Source organism: Notothenia coriiceps, unplaced genomic scaffold (assembly GCF_000735185.1).
Source record: "Notothenia coriiceps isolate Sejong01 unplaced genomic scaffold, NC01 NC01_scaffold00008166, whole genome shotgun sequence".
Classification (NCBI taxonomy): domain Eukaryota; kingdom Metazoa; phylum Chordata; class Actinopteri; order Perciformes; family Nototheniidae; genus Notothenia; species Notothenia coriiceps.
Window position 1 is genome coordinate 1 of NW_011340867.1, and position 10303 is coordinate 10303.

The 10303-nt window shown below is 39.0% G+C and overlaps 2 protein-coding genes across 4 annotated transcripts; one reads left to right on the forward strand and one right to left on the reverse strand.

Moving 5' to 3' along the window:
- Window positions 1-448: 448 nt before the first annotated feature.
- On the reverse strand, window positions 449-4915 carry crnkl1 (crooked neck pre-mRNA splicing factor 1). The gene is made up of 6 exons (XM_010770011.1): window positions 4755-4915; window positions 3827-3979; window positions 3457-3548; window positions 3204-3362; window positions 2638-2804; window positions 449-639 (listed from the first exon to the last, which is right to left on the reverse strand). The coding sequence occupies exons 1-6, from the start codon at window positions 4800-4802 to the stop codon at window positions 449-451; spliced, it is 810 nt and encodes a 269-aa protein (XP_010768313.1). The 5' UTR covers window positions 4803-4915.
- A 556-nt stretch (window positions 4916-5471) lies between these two features.
- On the forward strand, window positions 5472-10062 carry LOC104944473 (uncharacterized protein C20orf26). Of its 3 annotated transcripts, none has more exons than XM_010770009.1 (7): window positions 5472-5570; window positions 6275-6452; window positions 7222-7372; window positions 7484-7560; window positions 8328-8395; window positions 9056-9170; window positions 9874-10062. In XM_010770009.1, exons 2-7 carry the CDS (start codon window positions 6310-6312, stop codon window positions 10037-10039), a joined length of 720 nt encoding a protein of 239 aa, XP_010768311.1. In that variant the 5' UTR covers window positions 5472-5570; window positions 6275-6309; the 3' UTR covers window positions 10040-10062. The 3 variants fall into 3 exon arrangements, with proteins under 3 accessions (XP_010768311.1, XP_010768310.1, XP_010768312.1); XM_010770008.1 differs by having other exon boundaries at window positions 6286-6452; XM_010770010.1 differs by having other exon boundaries at window positions 6295-6452.
- Window positions 10063-10303: the final 241 nt, after the last annotated feature.

A 10303-nucleotide genomic window follows, 5' to 3' on the forward strand; every position in this document is an offset into this window, starting at 1 on the left:
CATCCCTCAGTGGCTTGAGTTTGGATAAGGTTAAAAAGCCACTACATACAATGACAATATTAAGACTGACTTCTAGCAGTGTCAACATCTTTCATTAAGTCACTAGAGCTTTAATGAGACACTTGAGCTTGCTTGTGATTCAAAAACAATGAAAACGATTTCTATTTGGATAGAAATTGAAATCCCTAATCTTTCTCAGACCTCCTGCAATCCCCTAAAGTACCCCTAGGGGTCCTCGTACCACAGGTTGGGAACCACTGACTTTAGGGGAAGTGACTGTTATTTTGTATATAAGGAATGTTGTGCTTTATGTATGTCTTTAATGTGTGCATATGAACAAACGTGTCTATATCGATCTCTCCGTCTGTACAAACAAACAGAAAGATTGACAATAAGGTGACTTTGACAAACCCAAAGGATTGTTTCTGTAATCTGAAGTCACGTTGGATCAGTCGCTCACCTCTTTCTGCGCCTCCTCGAACTTTGCGAAGGCCACAAACAGGTGTTCGTTCACGTAGTCCTCCCCGAAGAAGTCCACCGACCGCTCGTACACCTTCCTGCTGTGAGCGATGTAGCCGTGCTTCTCCTCAAAACGAGCGTACTTTATCCAGTTCTTCACCTCGGGGTGAACGAGGACGAGTGCAGAGGAGTCAAGGAGCTTCTCACCACAAACAAGAAGCATTTTCAGGCAAAGAAACACCAATTAGTCCCTGGTTTCGCGAGGATTTACGGCTTTACTCTGGTTCACTGTTACTTAAATATCTTTGGGTATTCGAGTGTTGATCGGACACAACAAGACGTAGGGCTGCTCGATTATGGCAAAGAACATAATCTCGATTATTTGGGTCAATAATTAATATCTCGATTATTAAAAACGATTATCCATTTACTTTGAAAATATAAATTTATTGGAGAAAAAAATGTGACCTGTGTGTTTTTAACAGTTGATTCCCCTGAACGTTAAGTATAATTCAACTGAAATACCAAAAATAATAATAATAAAATAATAATCGTTTTATTTAGATTACGTTGTTTTTCGTAAGCGTTGCAAGCCATAATCGTAATTGCGATGAATTGAGCAGCCCTAACAAGACGTGTTTAAGATTTTATCTTGAGTTCTTGGGGAATAGTGATGGATATTTCTCACTAATTACCTTTGTTTGGACGAAGCCATTAAACCAATAACTGGGGAAAATATAATCACATCAGAAAACAACCATGTGTAAAATATTCTGCACACTTTTAACAAACACCTTTCTGTGCAGTTAAAAATAAAAATAGAGGGTAAAAGAAAGTGTTATATGCAGCCCTGATTAGGATGAACTCAACTTTATTTATGTTTCTGAGAAAATAACATAACTTGCCTTTTTTTGTTTATTTTGTAATTATCACCTTCCCCTGTGCCGTCCTTATTGATCGCTCTGGTTTTAATTTAGCATAAAAACCTCCTCCTCTCAGCGGATACATATTCCTGAGTTTCTAGAAGTCCATGTTGACGCCTTTTCAAAAACAGACATTTCTAACGTGTTATCTTTCAAATGATTAGATTCACTCTGAGTAGTTAGGGTGGAGTGAAGCGATGCAGCTCGTGTGGTTCATCAATATAACATTAAATTATTTCCACACTTAAAAAAAAAAAAAAAAATAATTTACAAGAGTCGAAACTAATCAAAACAAAAAGGCAAAAATCTAATAAAATGCTAAGGAAAACGTAGATAATTTTTTTTCCGTAGATAATAAACATTAAAATAATTCAATTGTGTCTAGTTGGCGTCTTCCACACAGGTTGCCTACACGAGTCTCTTGGCATTGTGGGAATTGTAGTCTTTTATCTTCACTAAAAGACTACAAAGTTTAACATGAGGTACCAATAACCTTTTGCACGAAACACAAACGGTCTGCAACACTTTGATTTATCTATCTGAATAGTCTTGAGTAACGGTACGTCCACACAGCAGCTTTGAACAAATCTTGAAAATCTTGGAGCTGGGCGTGTCTGAGAGCTTGGGGATTTTTTGCGAGCAACGCGACCAACAACCAATCACATGAATCTCCCGCCCCCGGCATACAAAGCAAAAAACCCCGGGGATTTAATGCGAGCAGTATATATATATATATAAAATCCCCAAACAGGCGAAAACCTACCAGTTTCACCCACTGTCTCTGCCACCTCCCTCCATGCCTGGTTCCTCCTGTTTGTATCCCGGTAAACAGTTCTGGTTGTAAAGAACCGGGTGATTTGCTACCGTAATTTTTCTCGTTCGGAATATGAAGAATTGAACTGCGGTCTGGCTCTCCTAGCTTGCACGCGGTTTGATTGGCTAGTGCTTCCAGCTCAGCTTCAAAAGTTGAACATTGCTCAACTTTTGAATCCTGAAAATCCTGGAAATATTCGCTTTGCTTCCCCACAATGCAGTTCGGCGAAAAGCGAGGCAAAGTGACGTCACCCCCATTCAAAGTGAATGGGCAGAAGCGTTGGAAGATTTTTTTAAAGCTGTGTGGACATAAGAAGTACTTAGGCGAGAGTTAAAGCACGAGTGGGTAATATGATGTTGTTGTTTTGTTTTGCTATGTTTGTTTACATCCTGACAGAAATACAATAAATCATATGCTCTGAAAACACATTTGAAAGGATATATCTCTCGTAAATACTGCGGCCTTTGTCCACTTCCTTGTAGCGCAGCTCGAAGTTGATGAAGGAGTGCCAGGCCTGCTCGTCGGGCTCCCACTCCATCCAGCGCTCGAACGCCTGCCTGCAGCCCGCCACGTTCCCCAGCATCTCCTCCATGTACGTGTACTTGTACCTGTTACCGGAAACAAAGGGAAAGCCATTGAAGCACAGGAAGGTATGTGGATAACTTAATACAGAGAGGAGAAGCTACAAAGACAGTTTGAGTCACACACATGGAGCGAGCTTTGTGGAGTTTCAAACGTACATTCTTTGCTCTTATCGCATCGCTCTAAGCGCTCGAGTTTCACCGCGGCTGTCAGCTGTGTTTACTCGCATCATTCAAACAAGACTCGCTGGCTAGGGAGCTACAACTACAACAACATAAACATATTTGACCGTGATTAAATTGCATTAGACGTTTCAAGATCATGCCGAAGTAACAACATACTGATACCGGTTAGTAAAAACCATGAATGAATGCTTTGACAAGTCCGCAGACTTGTTGTTGCGAAGGTTGTTATGCCACACGTACCAGAACTGGTTGACGCGGGGGAGGATGGTGATGGCTCGGTCCCAGATGTTTCGGGCGTGGTTCACCTGTCGGCTCTTCATCTCCATCTCGGCGTATTTCAGCCACAGCGTGATGTTTCTGTGATCCACGTCCAGCGCTCGCTCGTAGATGGAACGAGCCCTGAAACCAGAGGAGGAGGAGGAGGAGGTGAGGGAAACGTATAAAGCACAGGGGGAAATGGAATAAAACGTCTTCCTGGCTTTGGGTAAAATACCTCTGGACCTCCTTCAGGCTTTCCTCCCATTGTGCGTATTTGATCCAGTTACTGATGACCGTTCGGTTCTTTCTGATGTTGTCCTCAAACCCCTGAGAGACAAGGAGGAGAATGGTTCGAAACAAGGTTAAAAGAAAACACCAAACTTGTCTTTTTAAGGAGTTTTGAGCAAACAAAAGTCTTAGTTAGATTAGATGTACTTTATGGTCAATTGGGAGAAAATGTTTTGTGTTGCAGCAGCATAAAGCAAAACTTTGCACATCATATAAAATCTAAAAACTGACAATAAAAAAAGACATGATCTCACACTTGGAGAATCTTATATCTTATATGATAATCTTATATGTTTTGGTCAGGTGTCAGCACTCACCTTCCTCTTCCTCAGTTTGTAATCGTTCAGCTCCTCTTCATCAGTGATCTTCTGTTTGGGTGGCGGTGGCAGAAGTTCGAGCTCTCTCTCTTTGGCTTCCCTCAGCAGCTGCTCAGCTGTGATCTGAACCTCTGCTGGAGCTTTGTTCTTCACCTGAAACACAGCAAGACGTTTTATACATGATGTGTCTGCAGACATGGGCATGATGTCTTTACAGTGCTTCAATCATTATAATCATATCATATATATTATTCTGAAATGGACCAATCTGCACAATCACTACTTTTACTGTCGCTACTTTCACTATATTTTGATGAGAATACTTTTCTACTTTTACTGAGTAACATTTTGAATGCAGGACTTTTAATTGTAACAGAGTATTCCTACACTCTGGTACTTCTACTTTTACTCAAGTACAAGATCTGAGCACTTTTACTTTTAGTAGTATAAGATCTCAGTAATTCTACTTTTACTCAAGTACAAGATCGGAGTACTTCTACTTTTACTCAAGTACAAGGTCTGAGTATTTCTACTTTTACTACAAGATCTGAGTACTTCTACTTTAACTAAGTACTATATCTGAATACTTCTACTTTTACTCAAGTACAAGATCTGAGTACTTCTACCCACTTTGTTTACAGTAAAAAACACATGAAACCCAATCAAAACGCAGCATGTCGGACAAACTACTACAGATATGAAAGGTAGTGTACTGTTTCACAGGTAATGCAGTTTCCTGAAAGCTAGGATTAACGTTACCATTCTAAAACAACAATATAATATATACTTGTATTCTTATTTACATAAACATACAATCTGTGGTCTTCACTTAACGCTTTGCTAAATTCAACTCCAGTGCTATCTATTTGTTAGCATTAGCTTAGCTCCGGAGCTCATGGCTTTTTTATTTGTTGTTTTGTTTTCTTACCTTCGCCACCTTCGGGATCCGCTGCTTGCCTGCCGCGGTTGAAGCCATCTTTATTGGCAGGTTAAACCCCCAAAAAACACCAGAAAACAATTAAAATGCTTCGAAAACCACAAAACTTCAAACTGGAAACAAACGTTTTACAAACATCAGGCGCGAGCCGCCATGACAGTACCCAGAATGCTTTGCGGGTTGCATTCGGGTGTTGTTATAACAATCGGTAGAAATGACTTCCTTGATGGGAAAATCCAAATTGATGTGACAACGCGACGAAAAGTTTGTTACACAAAATCCGATTTGACATCACAATACGCAAAGCAATGGAGAACAAACATACATGTTGGGTTGATGGTAAGACACGTTTTATTAATTTGCGTATTGCATTGTTTTATTTATTTTTAACATGATGTTATTTAAAATGTGGTAGTAAATTGTTGTGAAATTGTAACCGGCCTTTTGCAATCGATGTTGCTGCGTGACCTAGATTAGTAAGACACGCAAGACATTATCCTTTCCCTTGTTTAAAAGCAAGAGTAAATCTATACTTTAGTGGTTTATGGGTTTTTAATCTAAAAGTTTGGGGCGAAACTAAGTAGGAAGAACGACTTTCAAACTCGGGACACGAGAACGTCCGAGCAGCACCTGAATGCACCATAGCACCATGGTTGAAAACGGTGCAGCGTTCTGTTACTATGGTTACGTAGTTTGTGTGAGCTAACGGCTAGCTTAGACTACAACAGAAAATGTTCCGTTAACTTAACAGTTTATCGAGCTAACTGCTATGTTCACTTTCTAATTTCAACTACAAGCTATTGCAAGGTTTGTCAATAAATGTAACTTTGTTGTTTATTCAGGGACTGTGACAGACAGGTGAGTAACAGGTGTTCTGGTCTGGCTAACATCTAGATTTTAACTAGCTAGCCTAACAAGCTAATGCTAAACCAGCATTCATTTTTTACTAAATATTTGTTAAATACCCATTTAGCTCTGATAGCCTTTTCATTCACTGTTTACTATATTGAAAATGAGGTTTGGTGTCAGCCCATCAACTTTTATGAGTATGAAATGTCCTTAAAAATACAATTATCTGTACAAAACAAACAATTGTTGTGCAATGTTGGGATGAAACTAACTATGATTACATAGAAACTGATAGTTAGTTTTAATATAATATTAATATAACTGTAATGTTATGTGTATATATTCACTATTATTTACAGCTACAGCAGTAACATGCTTTTACAACAATGTTTAGAGTAATCCAATATACATTATATAAGTGTAAAAGGGACATTTTTGTACTTTTAATATTTGAAGTTATTTTGTATTGTATAAACTTTCCACACATTCACCTAAGTATAATTTTAATGCAGGACTTTCACTTGTAACAGAGCTTTTTTACACTGTGGTATTAGTATGTTTACACTTTACTAAAGGATCCAAAATCTTCCTGCACCACTACTTACATCACGCTAACATACATCATTAATGTTGTTTATGTTATCATGCCTGACCTGATCCAGTGCTCTATTAGGAAAAGCAGTGAGTCCAGGTGAAGATGAGGACGATAACTTCCTCCAGTGGCCAGGAGGAAGCTGTGAATGTCAGAAGGACGGAGTCAGCCGACGCTCAGGGGATCAACGGCCTCATCAGCCCTGAAGCTGGAGCAGTGTTTGGACGAGTCAACGTGATCCATCTGCTGTGAGACACAACACTTCTTTGTTTAGTGTCTTAAGTATATATTTCAGAGAGTACTTACCAGGATTTCTAATAAGAGGTTCACCTAGGCTTTGATAATGTCAGCTGTACATGATTTTGATAATCATTAAGATAAAAACATGACAACATACCATAGAGAGTCCTGGCCCAACAATGGTAACAGCACAGTTACAGACCATTTTAAAACACACAGTCATACAACAGTTAGCCAAAGCATTTACAGCCACGGTGGCTTCTTCAAGATCACGTATCTTGTTATTACGTAGTTTATCTTAACTCACTTGCTACTTAACTCTGAACCAAATGTAACTGATTATTGTACATAACAGTGTATTTATGTACTAAACATATGACATACTAGCGTATTAGTCATACTGTACACATCAATTCATAATCCTTAATATCTTATAATTGATATTATGTTATTATATATATCCTCGTATCATTCATTATATGTATATATTTACAGTATGTGCACTTTTTTAATGTTTGCATTTTTGGTTGGATGCCATTTTGTTATACTGATACTGAATATTAATGATGATGGAACATACAGTATGAGCAGGTAGATTGAGAAAAGGTGGATTATTTAGGACAAAAGAAGATTTTAAAATGGTTGTATGAACTATTTGATGTGGTTCTTCCCATTGTGACATCTTACCTTGCAGGTAATCAGAAATACGGATGATGTGCTTATCGTTGTTATCTCAACATGACCCCTTGGTTCTCGTTTCCTCTCCCGTTTCTCCAGAGAGAAAGCCAATCTGGCGGTGACTCTGGCCAATGAGAGGGAGGAGATCCTGGCTCATGCTTCCTTCTTCGATCACCCTGTTGGAGACTTGGTGGATCAGACTCGCTGGGAAGCGTTCCTGCAGAAGCACTTCAGCGCTGAAACATGCACAGTCTGTACCGTTCATGAATTCAGATATTTTAGCGTGTCATTGTACTACACACATCTTTGGCTCGAGCAGACACCTGTTGAGAACACTTGCTAAAAGATCTTCCCTCCACAGCCTTTGAACACACTCTTCCTCCACTTCTTCGTGGCAGAGACGGATTTCGCCACAGCAAGTGTAAAAGAAATATTAAGGTATGAAAAAATAAAAGTAGATAAATCCTTTTCTGTGGAATTCTCATTTGGAATATTTAATTTTCCGAAAAATCTTGTTGTTTTTTTACAGTGTTATTCAACACTTAGAGGTGGGGTAGGTTATAATGGAGAAACCAGCTCGAGTGCGCTAGAACTTGAAAATACACAACCGTCCTTCAGACTTCCTTACAGAGCCCCTCCTCCAACACACACGAACGCGCACATGACCAATGAGGGCAGGAGATAAGTTTGTGCACAGATGGAAGGCTGACAGGCAGGTAGGCCATCCAGTTACTTTAGCCGGCTCAGATGATTGGTCGTGCTTTTTACAGCGCCACGGCTTCCACAGATGACATTGTTTTGTTTTTGGATTTGTTGTCAAAGCACTTCAGATATTCATTGCTATCGGGATGTTAAGAGCATTCCATGGAATATAACAAGCGTTCTGAAGTGAATGACCTACCCCACCTTTAATCATCAGAGGAATACATTTATTGCCATATTTGTCAGCACTTTTTTAGTTGTGTGTAGTGATTATAGACAGATGGACTGTTACACTGTCAGGGTTTCACTCCCAAATAACTACATTACGTTGATTATTATTAGATGACTCTAATGTGCTTCAGTAATCAGAATCAGAATTCCTTTATGAGTCCCACAGCAGAGACCTTTACAGTGACACAGAAGCCCCCACAGAGTACAGATTCACAGAGGTTAATGTAATGTCTGCCACATTAAATCCCTCGTTGCTTTGCTTGTTTTCACAGAGCTGTCTTTAACGCCGTCGCAGAGCTGGAATACATCCTCCTGCTCAGCCCGTACGCTGGGGTTTTAGGTGAACGGCTGCTTTAAATTCCTTTCTCAGTTCATCAGTTAAGATAACATGTACTTTATTCATCACAATGTGGGAGAAACTTATGTTGCAGCAGCAAAAAACAAAACAAGGCATTGCACATAATAATAAATTAAAAGAGTAGAAATAAACTGTTGGGAAAATAATGAATGTCCTCTTCCAATATGAGAGTGACATGATAACAAAGGTATCCCAACTGTAGCTGTGAACATGACAGGATGTGTGATTACCTAGAAAATGTCAGAATTTTGAGAGAAAATGTCAGGATTTTGAGATTTTGAGAAAAAGCTAACATTTTTAGATTTTGAGAGAAACTGTCAGAATTTGGAGAAAAAGTCAGAATTTTGAGAAAAAGTCAGAATTCTGAGATTTGGAGAAAAAGTTAATATTTTTAGATTTTTAGGGAAAATGTCAGTTTTGAGATAAAGTCAGAATTTTGAGAGAAAGCCTGAATTTTGAGATTTTGAGAAAAAGTCAGAATTTGTGTATATGATGACTACTTCCATTCTTGAGAGAATCATACATACATGGATCCTGATGTTGAAGCTCAAGCTGGTGACCAGTGAGATTTTTCTAACAGAAACAATTAAACATTAGAAAACAAAAAGAACCCAAAAGAGTGTTGTGTTGCTGTTTGTGCAGAGGAGGCTCTGGAGGAGGTGTTTGATCCTCTGCAGCGTCTGACTGACCTTCAGTGCTCAGCGTTCATCTGCCACAGACAAGAGCACTGTCCGAAGCTTCTCATCCGCCCCGCCAGGTGGGTTCACCTCCTTCCTTCCCCCTACAATTACGTAAAATATATGTTTGGCTCAAATGCGTACAGTACACATTCATATAGGGCAGTGGAAGACATCCATGGAAACGTTTGTCTTTGTTTTTTAGCATGTTATGAAAAATTACGATTTGTTTAAATTGGGTCTGAAACCTTTCTATTGACTGCTGCATTCCCATCTAAATACATTTTATTATTATACCTCTGGACTTCTTGCAGAGTCAGTCTACTATCTCCAATGTTTTAACCACCTTCTCTCTTGTTTTCCGTTTGATTTGCTCTGTATCTAAACGCTTATGAAATGCACTTTGAGTTGCCTTTGTGTCTGAAATGTGCTATATAGATAAATTAACTTTAACAGTTAAGTATCAAGCACACATATTGTTGAAAATAGTGAATTTGTCAGCAGAATTCAATAGATGTTGATCTTTTGTGTAAGTGGGTAAAGTTGAAGCTGCATTGATTATTTTGTGTCCACTAGGGGGAAGAAGAACTCTCAACAAGATGATACATGTTCCTTACATCCGAAAAGATGACCTAAAAGAAGCTTAAAAAAGCAGCTGAGTCATAATTATGAGTTGTTTGAGGACTATCAGCCGGCCTTCTGTTATTAGAGAGTGTTTTGATTCCTTTTAATAGGATTGGTGGCGAGTTAAGGTGAATGCTCCTTCTGTTTTGTGCTCCCCAGGGTTGAAGACCATGATGATTTGATGCGTATCTTTGTGGATCAGACCAAAGTCCTGTCCGTCATGGAGCAGCCGTACTTCCTGGCAGAACTGATCCAGGAACAGAACGAGGAGAACCACTGCGCCGTTTGTGAGGTTTGTTCACACACATTTAAATACACAGACTAACATGTGTTTGTTGTATTTATTGAATTGTATTGGACACGTTCTAGTACGAGGTAAATCCTACACCGCAGATTTTACAACTACAACATAATAATAATAATAATTATACAGCAAAAAGATGAATTGACCAACATGTCCGATCTATTTGTTAAAGCAGTATGCAGTACATCCTCTGACAGCTTGTTCCTTGTTCACAGCACTAATTGTGTTTTATCTTTTTAAATAATTCAATTTGAAAACACACCTATTATTCTTAAAGAGGATGAT